Source organism: Catharus ustulatus, chromosome 6, assembly GCF_009819885.2.
Source record: "Catharus ustulatus isolate bCatUst1 chromosome 6, bCatUst1.pri.v2, whole genome shotgun sequence".
Lineage (NCBI taxonomy): Eukaryota > Metazoa > Chordata > Aves > Passeriformes > Turdidae > Catharus > Catharus ustulatus.
In genome coordinates, this window is record NC_046226.1 from 46900277 (window position 1) to 46921075 (window position 20799).

The 20799-nt window shown below is 47.3% G+C and overlaps 1 protein-coding gene across 1 annotated transcript in view; it reads left to right on the plus strand.

The window, feature by feature from the left end:
- The window catches only part of LOC116997702 (mucin-5AC-like), a 112002-nt gene extending 91203 nt beyond the window's left edge, over window positions 1–20799 (plus strand). Inside the window, 22 exon segments of the mRNA XM_033062780.1 lie at window positions 2–1029; window positions 1130–1360; window positions 1441–1968; window positions 2034–3296; window positions 3376–9309; window positions 9483–9700; window positions 10582–10756; window positions 10934–11184; window positions 12461–12644; window positions 13005–13203; window positions 14103–14281; window positions 14494–14563; window positions 14845–14942; window positions 15300–15331; window positions 16001–16178; window positions 16852–16956; window positions 17178–17212; window positions 17578–17700; window positions 18551–18679; window positions 19310–19367; window positions 19967–20072; window positions 20568–20799. Of these exon segments, the coding sequence (XP_032918671.1) occupies window positions 2–1029; window positions 1130–1360; window positions 1441–1968; window positions 2034–3296; window positions 3376–9309; window positions 9483–9700; window positions 10582–10756; window positions 10934–11184; window positions 12461–12644; window positions 13005–13203; window positions 14103–14281; window positions 14494–14563; window positions 14845–14942; window positions 15300–15331; window positions 16001–16178; window positions 16852–16956; window positions 17178–17212; window positions 17578–17700; window positions 18551–18679; window positions 19310–19367; window positions 19967–20072; window positions 20568–20799 (11356 nt within the window).

Sequence of the window (20799 nt, forward strand, 5' to 3'; positions counted from 1 at the left end):
CACCACCCCCCACGACGAGCACAACAGTCCCGTCCTCAACCACAACCCCCACCTACACGCCCTATATCCACAGCACCACCAGTCCTACCTCCACAGAAATCACCACCAGCAGCCCTACGCCAACTACAACCTCCACCACCACCACCACCTGTGAACCCGAAGTGTGCGCCTGGAGCGACTGGTTCGATGTCGACTTCCCCTCCTCGGGGCCCAACCAGGGAGACTTTGAAACCTACCAGCACATCCATGCCGCCGGCAAGCGAGTCTGCCAGCGGCCAAAGCAGATCGAGTGCCAGGCGGAGGACTACCCCGATGTACCCATCCAGCAGGTGGGACAGGTCGTGCAGTGCGACGTCCACTTTGGACTGGTGTGCAAGAACGAGGACCAGACGGGCAAGTTCAAGATGTGCCTCAACTACAGGATCCGCGTGCTCTGCTGCACCCCCAACTACAACTGCACAGTCCCACCAAGCACCACCACCACCACCAGCCCCACGACGAGCACAACAATCCCGTCCTCAACCACAACCCCCACCTACACGCCCTATATCCACAGCACCACCAGTCCTACCTCCACAGAAATCACCACCAGCAGCCCTACGCCAACTACAACCTCCACCACCACCACCACCTGCGAACCCGAAGTGTGCGCCTGGAGCGACTGGTTCGATGTCGACTTCCCCTCCTCGGGGCCCAACCAGGGAGACTTTGAAACCTACCAGCACATCCGTGCCGCCGGCAAGCGAGTCTGCCAGCGGCCAAAGCAGATCGAGTGCCAGGCGGAGGACTACCCCGATGTACCCATCCAGCAGGTGGGACAGGTCGTGCAGTGCGACGTCCACTTTGGACTGGTGTGCAAGAACGAGGACCAGACGGGCAAGTTCAAGATGTGCCTCAACTACAGGATCCGCGTGCTCTGCTGCACCCCCAACTACAACTGCACAGTCCCACCAAGCACCACCACCACCACCAGCCCCACGACGAGCACAACAATCCCATCCTCAACCACAACCCCCACCTACGCGCCCTGTATGGACAGCACCACCTAGTATTACCTCCACAGAAATCACCACCAGCAGCCCTACGCCAACTACTACCTCCACCACCACCACCACCTGCGAACCCGAAGTGTGCGCCTGGAGCGACTGGTTCGATGTCGACTTCCCCTCCTCGGGGCCCAACCAGGGAGACTTTGAAACCTACCAGCACATCCGTGCCGCCGGCAAGCGAGTCTGCCAGCGGCCAAAGCAGATCGAGTGCCAGGCGGAGGACTACCCCGATGTACCCATCCAGCAGGTGGGACAGGTCGTGCAGTGCGACGTCCACTTTGGACTGGTGTGCAAGAACGAGGACCAGACGGGCAAGTTCAAGATGTGCCTCAACTACAGGATCCGCGTGCTCTGCTGCACCCCCAACTACAACTTGCACAGTCCCACCAAGCACCACCCACCACCACCAGCCCCACGACGAGCACAACAATCCCGTCCTCAACCACAACCCCCACCTACACGCCCTATATCCACAGCACCACCAGTCCTACCTCCACAGAAATCACCACCAGCAGCCCTACGCCAACTACTACCTCCACCACCACCACCACCTGCGAACCCGAAGTGTGCGCCTGGAGCGACTGGTTCGATGTCGACTTCCCCTCCTCGGGGCCCAACCAGGGAGACTTTGAAACCTACCAGCACATCCGTGCCGCCGGCAAGCGAGTCTGCCAGCGGCCAAAGCAGATCGAGTGCCAGGCGGAGGACTACCCCGATGTACCCATCCAGCAGGTGGGACAGGTCGTGCAGTGCGACGTCCACTTTGGACTGGTGTGCAAGAACGAGGACCAGACGGGCAAGTTCAAGATGTGCCTCAACTACAGGATCCGCGTGCTCTGCTGCACCCCCAACTACAACTGCACAGTCCCACCAAGCACCACCACCACACCACCAGCCCCACGACGAGCACAACAATCCCGTCCTCAACCACAACCCCCACCTACACGCCCTATATCCACAGCACCACCAGTCCTACCTCCACAGAAATCACCACCAGCAGCCCTACGCCAACTACAACCTCCACCACCACCACCACCTGCGAACCCGAAGTGTGCGCCTGGAGCGACTGGTTCGATGTCGACTTCCCCTCCTCGGGGCCCAACCAGGGAGACTTTGAAACCTACCAGCACATCCGTGCCGCCGGCAAGCGAGTCTGCCAGCGGCCAAAGCAGATCGAGTGCCAGGCGGAGGACTACCCCGATGTACCCATCCAGCAGGTGGGACAGGTCGTGCAGTGCGACGTCCACTTTGGACTGGTGTGCAAGAACGAGGACCAGACGGGCAAGTTCAAGATGTGCCTCAACTACAGGATCCGCGTGCTCTGCTGCACCCCCAACTACAACTGCACAGTCCCACCAAGCACCACCACCACCACCAGCCCCACGACGAGCACAACAATCCCGTCCTCAACCACAACCCCCACCTACACGCCCTATATCCACAGCACCACCAGTCCTACCTCCACAGAAATCACCACCAGCAGCCCTACGCCAACTACAACCTCCACCACCACCACCACCTGCGAACCCGAAGTGTGTGCCTGGAGCGACTGGTTCGATGTCGACTTCCCCTCCTCGGGGCCCAACCAGGGAGACTTTGAAACCTACCAGCACATCCGTGCCGCCGGCAAGCGAGTCTGCCAGCGGCCAAAGCAGATCGAGTGCCAGGCGGAGGACTACCCCGATGTACCCATCCAGCAGGTGGGACAGGTCGTGCAGTGCGACGTCCACTTTGGACTGGTGTGCAAGAACGAGGACCAGACGGGCAAGTTCAAGATGTGCCTCAACTACAGGATCCGCGTGCTCTGCTGCACCCCCAACTACAACTGCACAGTCCCACCAAGCACCACCACCACCACCAGCCCCACGACGAGCACAACAATCCCGTCCTCAACCACAACCCCCACCTACACGCCCTATATCCACAGCACCACCAGTCCTACCTCCACAGAAATCACCACCAGCAGCCCTACGCCAACTACAACCTCCACCACCACCACCACCTGCGAACCCGAAGTGTGCGCCTGGAGCGACTGGTTCGATGTCGACTTCCCCTCCTCGGGGCCCAACCAGGGAGACTTTGAAACCTACCAGCACATCCGTGCCGCCGGCAAGCGAGTCTGCCAGCGGCCAAAGCAGATCGAGTGCCAGGCGGAGGACTACCCCGATGTACCCATCCAGCAGGTGGGACAGGTCGTGCAGTGCGACGTCCACTTTGGACTGGTGTGCAAGAACGAGGACCAGACGGGCAAGTTCAAGATGTGCCTCAACTACAGGATCCGCGTGCTCTGCTGCACCCCCAACTACAACTGCACAGTCCCACCAAGCACCACCACCACCACCAGCCCCACGACGAGCACAACAAGTCCCGTCCTCAACCACAACCCCCACCTACACGCCCTATATCCACAGCACCACCAGTCCTACCTCCACAGAAATCACCACCAGCAGCCCTACGCCAACTACAACCTCCACCACCACCACCACCTGTGAACCCGAAGTGTGCGCCTGGAGCGACTGGTTCGATGTCGACTTCCCCTCCTCGGGGCCCAACCAGGGAGACTTTGAAACCTACCAGCACATCCGTGCCGCCGGCAAGCGAGTCTGCCAGCGGCCAAAGCAGATCGAGTGCCAGGCGGAGGACTACCCCGATGTACCCATCCAGCAGGTGGGACAGGTCGTGCAGTGCGACGTCCACTTTGGACTGGTGTGCAAGAACGAGGACCAGACGGGCAAGTTCAAGATGTGCCTCAACTACAGGATCCGCGTGCTCTGCTGCACCCCGAACTACAACTGCACAGTCCCACCAAGCACCACCACCACCAACCCCACGACGAGCACAACAGTCCCGTCCTCAACCACAACCCCCACCTACACGCCCTATATCCACAGCACCACCAGTCCTACCTCCACAGAAATCACCACCAGCAGCCCTACGCCAACTACAACCTCCACCACCACCACCACCTGTGAACCCGAAGTGTGCGCCTGGAGCGACTGGTTCGATGTCGACTTCCCCTCCTCGGGGCCCAACCAGGGAGACTTTGAAACCTACCAGCACATCCGTGCCGCCGGCAAGCGAGTCTGCCAGCGGCCAAAGCAGATCGAGTGCCAGGCGGAGGACTACCCCGATGTACCCATCCAGCAGGTGGGACAGGTCGTGCAGTGCGACGTCCACTTTGGACTGGTGTGCAAGAACGAGGACCAGACGGGCAAGTTCAAGATGTGCCTCAACTACAGGATCCGCGTGCTCTGCTGCACCCCCAACTACAACTGCACAGTCCCACCAAGCACCACCACCACCACCAGCCCCACGACGAGCACAACAATCCCATCCTCAACCACAACCCCCACCTACGCGCCCTGTATGGACAGCACCACCTGTATTACCTCCACAGAAATCACCACCAGCAGCCCTACGCCAACTACTACCTCCACCACCACCACCACCTGCGAACCCGAAGTGTGCGCCTGGAGCGACTGGTTCGATGTCGACTTCCCCTCCTCGGGGCCCAACCAGGGAGACTTTGAAACCTACCAGCACATCCGTGCCGCCGGCAAGCGAGTCTGCCAGCGGCCAAAGCAGATCGAGTGCCAGGCGGAGGACTACCCCGATGTACCCATCCAGCAGGTGGGACAGGTCGTGCAGTGCGACGTCCACTTTGGACTGGTGTGCAAGAACGAGGACCAGACGGGCAAGTTCAAGATGTGCCTCAACTACAGGATCCGCGTGCTCTGCTGCACCCCCAACTACAACTGCACAGTCCCAGCAAGCACCACCACCACCACCACCAGCCCCACGACGAGCACAACAATCCCGTCCTCAACCACAACCCCCACCTACACGCCCTATATCCACAGCACCACCAGTCCTACCTCCACAGAAATCACCACCAGCAGCCCTACGCCAACTACTACCTCCACCACCACCACCTGCGAACCCGAAGTGTGCGCCTGGAGCGACTGGTTCGATGTCGACTTCCCCTCCTCGGGGCCCAACCAGGGAGACTTTGAAACCTACCAGCACATCCGTGCCGCCGGCAAGCGAGTCTGCCAGCGGCCAAAGCAGATCGAGTGCCAGGCGGAGGACTACCCCGATGTACCCATCCAGCAGGTGGGACAGGTCGTGCAGTGCGACGTCCACTTTGGACTGGTGTGCAAGAATGAGGACCAGACGGGCAAGTTCAAGATGTGCCTCAACTACAGGATCCGCGTGCTCTGCTGCACCCCCAACTACAACTGCACAGTCCCACCAAGCACCACCACCACCACCACCACCAGCCCCACGACGAGCACAACAATCCCGTCCTCAACCACAACCCCCACCTACACGCCCTATATCCACAGCACCACCAGTCCTACCTCCACAGAAATCACCACCAGCAGCCCTACGCCAACTACAACCTCCACCACCACCACCACCTGCGAACCCGAAGTGTGCGCCTGGAGCGACTGGTTCGATGTCGACTTCCCCTCCTCGGGGCCCAACCAGGGAGACTTTGAAACCTACCAGCACATCCGTGCCGCCGGCAAGCGAGTCTGCCAGCGGCCAAAGCAGATCGAGTGCCAGGCGGAGGACTACCCCGATGTACCCATCCAGCAGGTGGGACAGGTCGTGCAGTGCGACGTCCACTTTGGACTGGTGTGCAAGAACGAGGACCAGACGGGCAAGTTCAAGATGTGCCTCAACTACAGGATCCGCGTGCTCTGCTGCACCCCCAACTACAACTGCACAGTCCCACCAAGCACCACCACCACCACCAGCCCCACGACGAGCACAACAATCCCGTCCTCAACCACAACCCCCACCTACACGCCCTATATCCACAGCACCACCAGTCCTACCTCCACAGAAATCACCACCAGCAGCCCTACGCCAACTACTACCTCCACCACCACCACCACCTGCGAACCCGAAGTGTGCGCCTGGAGCGACTGGTTCGATGTCGACTTCCCCTCCTCGGGGCCCAACCAGGGAGACTTTGAAACCTACCAGCACATCCGTGCCGCCGGCAAGCGAGTCTGCCAGCGGCCAAAGCAGATCGAGTGCCAGGCGGAGGACTACCCCGATGTACCCATCCAGCAGGTGGGACAGGTCGTGCAGTGCGACGTCCACTTTGGACTGGTGTGCAAGAACGAGGACCAGACGGGCAAGTTCAAGATGTGCCTCAACTACAGGATCCGCGTGCTCTGCTGCACCCCCAACTACAACTGCACAGTCCCACCAAGCACCACCACCACCACCAGCCCCACGACGAGCACAACAATCCCATCCTCAACCACAACCCCCACCTACACGCCCTGTATGGACAGCACCACCTGTATTACCTCCACAGAAATCACCACCAGCAGCCCTACGCCAACTACTACCTCCACCACCACCACCACCTGCGAACCCGAAGTGTGCGCCTGGAGCGACTGGTTCGATGTCGACTTCCCCTCCTCGGGGCCCAACCAGGGAGACTTTGAAACCTACCAGCACATCCGTGCCGCCGGCAAGCGAGTCTGCCAGCGGCCAAAGCAGATCGAGTGCCAGGCGGAGGACTACCCCGATGTACCCATCCAGCAGGTGGGACAGGTCGTGCAGTGCGACGTCCACTTTGGACTGGTGTGCAAGAATGAGGACCAGACGGGCAAGTTCAAGATGTGCCTCAACTACAGGATCCGCGTGCTCTGCTGCACCCCCAACTACAATTGCACAGTCCCACCAAGCACCACCACCACCACCACCAGCCCCACGACGAGCACAACAATCCCGTCCTCAACCACAACCCCCACCTACACGCCCTATATCCACAGCACCACCAGTCCTACCTCCACAGAAATCACCACCAGCAGCCCTACGCCAACTACAACCTCCACCACCACCACCACCTGCGAACCCGAAGTGTGCGCCTGGAGCGACTGGTTCGATGTCGACTTCCCCTCCTCGGGGCCCAACCAGGGAGACTTTGAAACCTACCAGCACATCCGTGCCGCCGGCAAGCGAGTCTGCCAGCGGCCAAAGCAGATCGAGTGCCAGGCGGAGGACTACCCCGATGTACCCATCCAGCAGGTGGGACAGGTCGTGCAGTGCGACGTCCACTTTGGACTGGTGTGCAAGAACGAGGACCAGACGGGCAAGTTCAAGATGTGCCTCAACTACAGGATCCGCGTGCTCTGCTGCACCCCCAACTACAACTGCACAGTCCCACCAAGCACCACCACCACCAGCCCCACGACGAGCACAACAATCCCGTCCTCAACCACAACCCCCACCTACACGCCCTATATCCACAGCACCACCAGTCCTACCTCCACAGAAATCACCACCAGCAGCCCTACGCCAACTACAACCTCCACCACCACCACCACCTGCGAACCCGAAGTGTGCGCCTGGAGCGACTGGTTCGATGTCGACTTCCCCTCCTCGGGGCCCAACCAGGGAGACTTTGAAACCTACCAGCACATCCGTGCCGCCGGCAAGCGAGTCTGCCAGCGGCCAAAGCAGATCGAGTGCCAGGCGGAGGACTACCCCGATGTACCCATCCAGCAGGTGGGACAGGTCGTGCAGTGCGACGTCCACTTTGGACTGGTGTGCAAGAACGAGGACCAGACGGGCAAGTTCAAGATGTGCCTCAACTACAGGATCCGCGTGCTCTGCTGCACCCCCAACTACAACTGCACAGTCCCACCAAGCACCACCACCACCACCACCACCCGCCCCACGACGAGCACAACAATCCCGTCCTCAACCACAACCCCCACCTACACGCCCTATATCCACAGCACCACCAGTCCTACCTCCACAGAAATCACCACCAGCAGCCCTACGCCAACTACAACCTCCACCACCACCACCACCTGCGAACCCGAAGTGTGCGCCTGGAGCGACTGGTTCGATGTCGACTTCCCCTCCTCGGGGCCCAACCAGGGAGACTTTGAAACCTACCAGCACATCCGTGCCGCCGGCAAGCGAGTCTGCCAGCGGCCAAAGCAGATCGAGTGCCAGGCGGAGGACTACCCCGATGTACCCATCCAGCAGGTGGGACAGGTCGTGCAGTGCGACGTCCACTTTGGACTGGTGTGCAAGAACGAGGACCAGACGGGCAAGTTCAAGATGTGCCTCAACTACAGGATCCGCGTGCTCTGCTGCACCCCCAACTACAACTGCACAGTCCCACCAAGCACCACCACCACCACCACCACCAGCCCCACGACGAGCACAACAATCCCGTCCTCAACCACAACCCCCACCTACACGCCCTATATCCACAGCACCACCAGTCCTACCTCCACAGAAATCACCACCAGCAGCCCTACGCCAACTACAACCTCCACCACCACCACCTGCGAACCCGAAGTGTGCGCCTGGAGCGACTGGTTCGATGTCGACTTCCCCTCCTCGGGGCCCAACCAGGGAGACTTTGAAACCTACCAGCACATCCGTGCCGCCGGCAAGCGAGTCTGCCAGCGGCCAAAGCAGATCGAGTGCCAGGCGGAGGACTACCCCGATGTACCCATCCAGCAGGTGGGACAGGTCGTGCAGTGCGACGTCCACTTTGGACTGGTGTGCAAGAACGAGGACCAGACGGGCAAGTTCAAGATGTGCCTCAACTACAGGATCCGCGTGCTCTGCTGCACCCCCAACTACAACTGCACAGTCCCACCAAGCACCACCACCACCACCACCAGCCCCACGACGAGCACAACAATCCCGTCCTCAACCACAACCCCCACCTACACGCCCTATATCCACAGCACCACCAGTCCTACCTCCACAGAAATCACCACCAGCAGCCCTACGCCAACTACAACCTCCACCACCACCACCACCTGCGAACCCGAAGTGTGCGCCTGGAGCGACTGGTTCGATGTCGACTTCCCCTCCTCGGGGCCCAACCAGGGAGACTTTGAAACCTACCAGCACATCCGTGCCGCCGGCAAGCGAGTCTGCCAGCGGCCAAAGCAGATCGAGTGCCAGGCGGAGGACTACCCCGATGTACCCATCCAGCAGGTGGGACAGGTCGTGCAGTGCGACGTCCACTTTGGACTGGTGTGCAAGAACGAGGACCAGACGGGCAAGTTCAAGATGTGCCTCAACTACAGGATCCGCGTGCTCTGCTGCACCCCCAACTACAACTGTCCCTTCTCTACCACGTCATCTACCATCAGCACATCTCCCTTTATTTCGCCAAGTCAGCCGGTCTTTACTTCAGCTTCCACTCAGATTTCAACTACACCGTGTTTCTGCAAGATTGGTGATACTATTTTTTCTCCTGGTTAGTTTATTTCATTTTTTCACCTGTGGTTTTTTGCAGTTTTTCCCCTTATTTTGGGTTTGTGGTTTTTTTTGTGGATTTTTCTAAAAAATTACTTTTAATTAATTTTTCCCCCTCATACTTTTAGTGAATTTTTTTTCTTTTAACTTTTCTTTACGTTTCTTTGTGATTAGGTGACTTGATTTACAACAGAGTGGATAGTGAAGGTTGTAGAATATATGCCATCTGTAGCCCGACATGTGATATTGAAAGACATAGTGTGCATTGCAATATCATAACTTCTCCAGCTACTACTTCCCCTGAATGGTCTACAGTAACAACATCAGTTCCTCCCACCTCTACAAGTGCTCCTGTTCGTGGTTGTGTTTCCTCTGTTTACCCTCCATTACAAGTACGTAATTTGTGTCGTTTTTTTGACTGTTGATATTGTGTCATTTTTTGGGTGGTATGAGATTGGAACAGTTTGTAGTCTTTAAGCCTTACATGTGCTGGTTGTGTTAATTATTTTGCTAATGATGGGCAATATATAGGACATAATATTTGAATTCTCCTTTTTCTCAATTTCATTTTTTTTATACTGCTAAAGTGAGTTACAATATTCTTTTCTTGTTACTTTATTTTTCATTAGACTCTTTGCACTGCATATATAATGTACCTTTTCTCTGACCTAATAGCCAGAGTTTTCTTGTGGATCTTATTTTCTCACTTAGGTGAATTATTTAAGATACAGTAAAGGCTTGTATCTGTTTCTGTTCTCCTGCCTTTTTATCTACACTCCTTTAAAGTTTTTTTGTTATGTTCTCTGTTGACATTGAAGTATGATAGATATGGAATAGCGGAAATCAGTTCCTGTAACCTAATACGTGCCCCAAGCCCCTGAAGAGCTCTTCATGCACAAGAAACAAGTGTAGTTAATGTTTCCACCTCCTTTTAGCATTAAAAATTAATCATGTAGAGTATTTGTTTCTATATATGAATATATAGAAAAGTTGTGGACAGCTTTTTACCATCAGTGAAAAATTTTATTTTAGTCTTTGTTTTAGATTTGGAAAAGTATGCATTTTCTATCCCTCATAACACGGTCAGAGTTTTGAAAACCTCTAGTTGACATTAAATATCATTAATACTACAAACTGAAGACAAGTAACACATACTGATTTCGTTTCCAACACCACCATTACTGGAAACATTATATCATAAATCTAAGAACAAGAGTGAAGGTTATGCCTGTTTGCTGAGTTTTGTGACAAAAGCTTTTTCTTCATTTTTCAGCCTGGAGAAAGATTCAAATTATCCAACTGTACAGAGGTCATCTGTAATGGAGACAATGATATAGATGTAGTACCAACACACTGCCCACCTGTAAAGGAAATTACCTGTGCAAACAAATATCCACCAATGCTGGTACCTGATGAAAGTGGATGCTGTTACCGATATGAGTGTCAATGTAAGTGCCAATAGATTCAGGAATAACATTTTTTGAAAAAAAAATGCTGAACTTTACAAAGATTATATGGGCATTTTAATTTCTTAGGGTTGCTCTATAAATTGCAGTATTTTCAGTTTTTAAATTTTCTTCTACATAAATTCTATCTGAATCCTACAAATGTTTTCTCTGTACCAGGTGTGTGTAGTGGATGGGGTGATCCTCATTACATTACTTTTGATGGAACCTATTACACCTTCCTTGAAAACTGCACTTATGTCCTGGTGAAACAGATTGTCCCGAGATATGACAACTTCCGTGTTTACATTGACAATTATTACTGTGATGCGAAAGATGGACTCTCCTGCCCTAAATCCATTCTTATTTTCTACAAATCTGCAGAAGTGGTGCTGACTCGTGAACTCATGAATGGTGTGATGACTAATGTGGTAAATATTTCTTTTTCTATTTTTGCAAAAAAGAAATAGTGTTCATAAGCCTTATTGATACTATTCTGAGATAGTCTGTTAGAATATCACATTATGGAGGTGATCAGGTCAGATCATATCATTGTGGGTGGGGGGAAAGTATTGCACTGGATGCTAAGAATAAAATTTGTATTCAATGGAAACTTGTACATTGTGCCATACACTTATGTAAACAAACACACTGAAGAAACACAGTTGGAAGCAGGAGTCTTTGGGGGAAGATGGATATGTATCTCTTTTTTGCTGGATTACTAGGAATGCTTTCTCTACATATGGATCTTCAGGCACTGAACAGCACTAACATCATTCTCCCTTCAATTTCCTACTGTGGAGAAAGGTATAGCTGAAGAAAAGGGTTGACTTAGACAGCCACCTCACCTTCACGATCCAAAGTGGTGTTGGCAGACCAATTAAAATGAAAAGATAGTCCCCCTCTTACACTGGAGAATCTATTAGTTGATTAGAGAATCTATAGAAAGGGAGAAAAGTGTCTGAATAGGCACTCTTGCCTTATAGTGTCATGTCTAATTCTTAGTCAGGAGCAGGTTGGTTCCAGCAATTCCCTGTGGAAGAAAACAGTAACTCATAATTTTAACTCATGCTTTAGCCTGATTCAGTGAGAAGAGAGTTACAGAATAACTTCTGACAATTACTATTAGGCAAATATGTTTACCTGTATTAGCTCATATAAGATATGGGATACAAACTGAAAAGTTTAACAAATAAATATGATCACTGCTACATAAAACTGACGCTAAGGGCATCTGACTTAATTTTGAATTCAGACAACACTTCCAATGGCAATCACTATGTAATATAGGGATGGTGTGATTATCTAGCAAAGTTATTACATAACAATGGCAGGGATGTTTCTGTAGCTAAAGAAAACTACCACTCATTTTCATACGAAAAATGTTTCCAATACACATAATCATGAGGGATGCAAAGAAAATACGTGGATTTATATGCTTAGAACACTGTGTATTGGTGTACAATCAGCACAAACACAGTACGTAGACGCCGCTTAGATTATTATCACATTCTAGCAATACAAGCCATGATATCAATGCAAATATATGCTTTTGTTAGGATGCCAATGGGCACTGGATGTGATGAACAACAATACGGAGTTATGAATAATTATGAAGATTAGAAAATATATTATTTATAGCAATCAGAGAGAAGCAGTGCTTATAATGATGTGGTGTTTTGTTTTGTTTTTTAACCCTGCATTCAGATGTACTTCAACAAAAAGATTGTTCAACCAGGCTTCAAAAAAGATGGCATTTCTTTCTCCACTCTTGGCATCAATATGATTGTTGAAATAGAAGAAATTGGTGCTGTTATCACCTTTAGTGGTCTAATTTTCTCTGTGAAGCTCCCATACAGCAAATTTGGCAACAACACAGAAGGACAATGTGGTAAGAAGGACACACAGATGGGAGGGGGTCCTCTTTCCCCACCCCTACTTTGGTTGTGTCACCCGCTCTGGCTGTGCAGTCTTAAAATTTACAGAAATTTTTAAACAGCAGTAAATGGAAATTAGTACAGTTTGGCTCTTCAACTTCTGTAGGATGTCGAAAGCTCAACATTTCTTAGGGGCTGGGGTTTTACATATGTTTTTCAATAACCTAAAGTTCTTATAACTAGAGAAAGCACTCCCTATGAAGCAAGACAAAATATGTATTTCATGAGCACATCACACCTAAATATATCTGCCCAGGAATGTATTGTGCATCTCTGACGTGGCCTATGAGACTTACCCAGCTTGTGTCTTCCAGGAACATGTACAAACAACAAAGAAGATGAATGCCGCTTACCAAGTGGTAAGATCATTTCCTCCTGTCCCCAAATGGCTCATCACTGGATTGTTGGCAACAACAAGGACTGCCATGGAGTACCACCACCAGAAACTATAACCACACCTCCACCAAAGCCGCAATGTGAAACGCCTCAGCTCTGCAAGCTTATCTTGAGCGAGTAAGAAAACAAATTCATTTTTCTAGACAAAACTGTCTCAGTATCTTAAAAGAATAATAGCTATAGCTTTGGCATGTGGTAACAGCTGAAAATGTCAGCTTAACGACAGAATATATATAGTAAAAGGTCTTTGAAATAGAAACTGGTCTGCCTTAATGACTTGCATTCTGAAGATAAGTGAGCAAGGCGAGGTAAAGTCAGAAAATCAGGGATGCAGCAAGAACTAAAACCAATACTCCCTGGATGCAATACTTCCAGAGTATGCTCATTAACTATTAAGCAAAGATGGAACTCTAAATTTAAACAGGGTCTTCAGTACAAATCATAAAGAACCCAGTTACCAAACAGGTGAAGAGAGCAGATGCAAACAGCTGAGAAATGTCCTTCATTCTTTGTACATTTTACCTAAAACATGGGAGTTCAAAAAGCACAAAGGCTTGTTTTCCTGAAGTATTTCCTCTACCTTTGTAGACTGACAAAAGCTTTTTTCAGACAAGTTGTTTATAAAGGCCCTCTTATACATGCCTTCTGAAATATCTACTAAGTTTGGAGCTATTTTATGTGTGTTTTCTTTTGCTACTTTCTTTCATTCCTTTTTTCTCAATCTGGTGCAGCTGTCTTTTAGACTAAATTTCTGGTGTCAAACTGATAAAAATTTGTGAACACATACAGAAATACTATGACCATTAACATCCTTAGGAAAAAAGGCACTTCAGACTTCTTAATCTTTCCTGAATCTATCTCCCAGCTTATTGGCCATTCGTAGGGTTTTGTTTCTCATACCTTTCTTTCTCAAGCAGAGTCACATGCTATTAACTGGAAAGTGTTGTCTGACAGGAACAGACTTTATATAATGGCTCATTAACATAGAAGGGGTTTGCTTTCTTTCCTGCCTGCAGGGTTTTTGCAGAATGTCATACTGTAATACCACCAGAACCATTTTTCAAAGGCTGTGTTTTTGATGGATGTCGCATAGATGATGAATTCATGCAGTGTTCCAGTCTGGAGATGTATGCAACAGAGTGTGCTGCTAGAGGTGTCTGCATTGACTGGAGAGGAATGACCAACAATACATGTGGTAACTATTGCAAAATGTGTGTGATAAATGTTAGAAATTAGTGTTTTATTCACGAAACATGCCTTATCTGACACTTGGTTACTGTTACAAAATTCAGTGGGGTCCTTCTCACAGAAGCTGCAGATGAAGGAGGCAAAGCTATAGTAATTTTTTCTGAAAACAAATACATCTACCGTCAATTTTTAAATTTTTTTTGGTCTTTTTCCATACAGCATTCAACTGTCCATCAAGCTTGGTATACAAGCCATGTGGGCCTATTAATCCAGTTAACTGTGACCAAAGGTATGGAAAAACAAAAAAAAACCCACCCTGAAACATCTGCCTGTATCTTTCTTATCTGCCTACTTTCCTCAGAAATTTGAGTTATTTCATAATGAAATATGTTGTGAATTTTACTAATTTATTCAAGGTTTATAAATACCTATCAACTCTAGGAACATGTGCTTCCTGCTGCCCTTTGGAAAGTGTAAATTTTTTGTCTTGTATCTGACACATATGCTGCTCTGTCCCCTGCCTCATCACTAAAGTGCTATACTCAAGCACATATATTCCTCCCATTCCAGCTATGAGCGTCCTGGTTACGGAATAACTGAAGGCTGTTTCTGTCCTGAAGGATTGACACTCTTGCATGCAGAGAGCAGCATCTGTGTCTCTGAATGTGGTAAGTCATCTGTAGCTAGTTTGGGGAATAAATGGAGACTGGGATTGTAAATCAGGAGGCCTGAGTTCTATAGTGATCTTTTGCATAATCAGATCATTGCAAATCAGCCTCTCTAAGTGTCCCCAATTACAAACTGAATAATAGTCAATATTACCTTTTCCCCCCATCATCCTTCCTTATGTGAGATCCACCAAGATAGTAGAATTCTACAGTTCAGCAAAATTAGTCCGCATATTCATTTTCTTGTTAGCTTTACCTTCACAGTATTTTTATTTGAAACTGCATGTATGTACTCCTTTGTGAGTTTTCAGTGGTGTAAAAACCCATTCATTTGTTTTTCTGTTTTTTTCTTTCCAGTCTGCAGAGAACCAAATGGAATGTCCAGATGGGTGAGTATCACAAGTGTGGCTTAATGAACACAGGCAAATTAAACAAGATGATATTTAATGTTCCTCTAAACCAAAACTTTGTCAAAAATATTTGCTCACTTTCAGTCATAAAAATAAGTGCTAGAGGACCCCTATGAAATTCAACAGTAAAAAGTGATAAAATATCATTCCAATAACCTCACAAACAGAAAAAAAAACTTTAAAAAAAAAAAGAAAAAGAGAGAGATGGTATTAGTGGAAGTTAGGCATATATGCTTATATTATTTCCACAGGTTGGGCTCACTAAAATTACTAGAAATGAAGCGGGAAATGGATAACAAAAATTACCTGTTGCTTATGTTCATAGTCTGTATTCTTAGTTCCTCAGCTGCATAGAAGTCAGCAACCTAATAAATATGTCATATGATCATTTCTTACTCAGAAATGGATGTGAGGTTCAATCACTTCTCTTTTAGAACTCCTGTAAACCTCATACTAACACTATTAACAAATAGAAGGCAATAGTTTCGTGAACTCAGAACCTTTAGTGGCATCCAGTATCTTCCCCTAATAAGCAGTTTGAGGGTCTCCTATAAAATTTAAAATACGAAAAACTGGAAGCAAATAAAATTATTTTGGTTTATTTTTATATTTAATTATTTTCTTTCCTTTGTCTTTTTCTTTATTTAGCCAGGAGAAAAATGGACAAGAGATTGCCAGGAATGTGTCTGTGACAAAAACACTCTTAAGGTGAAGTGTACAAAACATGAATGTTCTCTGACGCAGCAAGTATTTTGTGAAAAACCAGGTTACGTACCTGTTCAGATACCGATACCAGAAGATCCATGCTGCACTAGGACTGAGTGCTGTAAGTACTGTCTTAGTTCTTTATCATGGGGAATATGCTATATTAATTTTAGGAAACTACAGCAATCATTTCTCATTTTTTAATATTTTGCATTGATGTCATAATGCTTTTCTCCCTCATCCCACTTTTTGGAGCCTTCTTGCAGAGCACAGAGTAAATGCCTGAAGATAACGAATTTAAAGACTAAAAGATTCTATTTAGTTAAACACAGAATATTAACTGAAAATCTTCTATAATTTAATATTGAAAGCCTTTAATACTGCCACTATCTGAAACAATATTCAAAAAACATTTAAAACTTTTTTTTATTTCAAAGAGCAGTATTAGGAAAATTAACTTAAAAAAATAGTCCTGACTATTTAAAAAATGCTAAAGAAAGTTCCAGAACCAGTTAGCAGACCAGAGTAATCAGATTTCCCCATTGGTACAAATTTGTCTTTGAAATTATCTCTTTCCACTCTGTTCTCAGTGTTTTTGTTTTACAAAGGTTATGGGAAAGCCTGATCACATTGAAAACACCTTGTCACTTAGACTGAATTAGTCATTAAACTATCTTTTGTAAGCACCATATCTACCCCATGGGAAAACTTCAGAAGTTTATGTACAACAAAATTGTTTCAATTCAAAAATTCTGAGCTTATTATTTTCTATTATTTTCTATTATTCTAAACAGACTGTAACACAAGCCTCTGTTCTGGCATCACACCCCAGTGCTTAGAGGGACAGGAAATTATCACAGTAATGCCACCTGGAAACTGCTGTCCTGTCTTTGAATGCAGTGAGTATTGGGCACCCTTCTCATGTGCTATTTACTGCTGTATTTTTCTAAGTTACAAAAACCTTATGGGAGAGATGCAAATTATCTGTGTTATTATATTGGGCCTTGTTGTCAATGAGTGTTTTAAGGCTGCTACCACAGGCCTACAAAGCTACAAAGCAGAAGTTTTTTCATGCATTTCTGCTGCTTAAAACTTATACCTCCTTCTTCCCTCTTTACAGAACAAGGCTGTGTAGTCAACGAAACCTATTATGCAGTAAGTACCCAGAGTTACTCACTATAAAAATACACCTTCACATAGTTCACAGTGCGGTGTATATGAGACACCTGTCATGTCCATATTTTGTAGGAAGGCCTGAGATAAAACATTATTCACTGTTTTACTGAGGTTAACACTCTCTGTACAAGCACAAGCATTTTCTGCTCTCCTTTCTACAACCGCAGAATTTGATTCCAAAATTGATATCACCAAACCAGAAACTCTGCTTAAATAAAACAACAGAAATCGTATTTATGGATAGCTTAGCCTACATATAGTTCATCTTTGTATTTTCTGTGACATGTTTGCACAGAACAACTTGTTTTAACAGACTAATAATGAGTTTTTCCAACTTTCCCCAGCCTGGAGCTGCCATCCCATCAGGCCCCTGTGAAGAATGTATGTGCTCTGAATCCTCTCCCTCAAAGCCTCAGCACCCCACAGTCAGGTGCCAGCCTGTGATCTGTGACACCTACTGCCCTCTGGTGAGTGCTGTGCTGCTCTCAGAAATCCCTGCCCGCTCAGCTCCAGTAACCACCAGCTAAGGTCTGTGATGTGACTTAATGCCATTGTCTCTCCATTTCTTTCAAAACAGGGCTATAAATACACAGTGGAACCTGGACAGTGCTGTGGCACGTGCAAGGCAGCAGCTTGTGTAGTGACCGTGGGAGATAACATCACACACGTGCTCCATGTAATTACCTCTGGTTTAGTTCACTTCTGGGGCGCTCTGCTAGTCTTTCTTCTCCTCGTATTTGTCACATTTATTTCCTCCATCTTTTCTCATATTAGACAAATGCTTACTCAAGCAGAGACTGGACAGTCTCCACACAGCTTAAACAATACCCTACACCACAAAATGCCAGTTCTAAGACTTCTGGAAGCAGCTATGATATGATACTCAACAATGGCTTTCAGAAATCAACATAGCAAAATACATAGGTGAAAGCAATGACTTTTGTTTGCCTCGAGTTCTGAAACTGTAGCATCTATTTTGCTCAGGATAATTTTATCTGTGGAGGCATTCTGACATATCCATAAATTCTAATGACAAAACTATTGAAATGTAAATTATTATTTCCAAATGAGTCCATGTACTCACCCTATTCACACAAAAAGCACATCTACATCCAGATAAAAATAGTTTCTTCACTTGGTTAATGAAAAACACTTAATAGCAGTATGATAATATGGCAAATAATTATTAGCTGAAATTCAAGGAAGTTGTTTGGAATAATCAAACTACTATACACAGCAACAATAAACCACTGGGGGGCTTTTGTTTCATTTTTATATAAGAAGATCTTAATCTGCTTTAATTTTGACTACTTTCAGGAAGGAGAACACTGGAATCCACCTGGTGATAACTGTACTGTTTACACATGTGAAAAACATGGTGACCAGTTCATTCAAGTCATCAAAAAGGCAAACTGTCCTGCCTTCAACCGTGATGAGTGTGATCCAGTAAGTACTGTTCTGCCAGTTCTCATTTTTGGAAAGGTTGCAGTGCCTAACACCTGTGATATAAGGATCATGGTGTCCAGTGAAAATAACTAGCACAAGCATTGTGCAGGAAGTAGCTCTCCTTTTATCCTTTCTGAACTTGGTCCCAGTCAAATTTTATCTCAGAAAAGCAACTCCAAATTAAAACGAGTGATATATCAATCCTCACTGAGGACTGGACATTAGAGAAAAGCATAATATTTTGGATTCCTAAAAGTGTCAAGTGACCTAGAAGCAAAAGTCAGCCTCTGGCAAGTCAGTTATTTCATTCATTGTGTTACCCTGTCTATTATAATCCTTCACCTCTATGGACTTTGGTCACGATATTTTGACTTACACATGCTATGTGCTTTATTGTTTGCTGAAATTATACTACTAAACTGAGTAGTTTTCCTCCAGTTCAACTTTCAAATAACTCTTATTAATATTAGTGACTTGCCCTTAATATTTAGCCTTGCTTGAAGTTAGATTACATGTCAATACAAAAATATACACAGTCTCTTGTGCCAGAGAAAATTAAGAAGCAGGGAAAGTCTGCTTTAGTATGCAGATACGAAACCTGAGTTATCTTTTTGTGTTTTCCCACTTAAGGAGGATATCAGATTATCTGATGATGGCTGCTGTTTAGTGTGCCAAAGAACACAGAAACGTAAGTAATAATAATTTTGTTAGAAGTATTGATTCTATGTGCCTTATTAGGTATATTAGCCCATTTTGCACAATGGGTGCATAGACAGAAGAGGTGAACTGACCAGATTTGGGTTCACTACTTCACTGGTGTGAGAAAGGAAACAGGTGGAAAAGAAAGGATCAGAACACTTCCACTTCCACTTTTAGGTCCTTGTGAAACAGATGGAGAACTTTCCCACCCACTAATGTTAAATACTGGCTTTTTTGTGGGAGGGTAAGGACTATGACTATTCTCCGATTTCCATAGATATGTTCTTTTTAAGGAGGAAAGCAAAGCAAGTTCTGAGAGATGGGTGTGCATCGAGTAGTTTTCACAGTACTGCTCTTTCTGTCTGCATCCTGCACCAAGCTGCATAAAAAAAGGGAAATTTTCATCCACTGATAACACAAACAGCAAGTCTTCATTTGGCCCTCAGCAATTAAAAGAAAAATGCATTGTGACTTAGTTTCCTACTTCAGCTCCATCCACCTTAGTTTTCAGTTACAAACTAGCCACAGCTCTCTATTTATATGCACATGTATTTTAACCTATTTTCCTTTGCTTTGTGATGATCTCAGTTTGTATGAAGCACAATACGACTACTGTCATCAATTATAACGGCTGTGTATCTACTGCACCTGTTGAGATAACATACTGTGAAGGCAACTGTGATGCTTACTCACGGTAAGTGGCATAAAAGATATTTGTGGCCTCTTGTCTTCTACTCTTTACACCAGTTACATCAAGCAAACCACGAGTGTTTTTCTGATGTGCTCAACATCCACCCAGTCATCAGCTCTTTCCATTGTGCTAATTAACAGGACATTGTACTAGCTTGATTACCTCGAGATGAAGTGTTTAACAGGTTGTTCAGTGTTTATAGTGAATAGACCCGAATTTTGATTTTGTCCATTTAAAACTGAGGCTATTTGTTTTTCCTTATTCTCTCACTGGATTGACTCTGGAATAATTCTTTACTTTTTCTGGCCTTAATGAAGACTTAGAGTAATCAATTTTTACAATGAGGGGCAATTTACCTGTATTTAACCACAATACTGTAAGAATGGTAATACTGAGCAATAGTACCACAACTTCTGGTTATGTTTTGTGATGGGGGGGGAGAGGCAGTGTTATTTCTCACATAAATTCTGAATCTTTCTTTTTTTTTTTTAATATCAGATACTCTCAAACTACAAACACAATGGTGCACAAATGCTCGTGTTGTCAGGAAATCAAGACCAGCAAAAGAAAAGTGACTCTGACGTGCAGTGATGGAACCTCCCTTGATCACTCCTACATCTACGTGGAGAAATGCAGCTGTGTGGGTGCTGAGTGCATTACCCAGGAAAACACCCAACAGCAGACACAGCAGATAAAGACCTCTCAGGAGCAAGGGAATGTCAAAAATTAG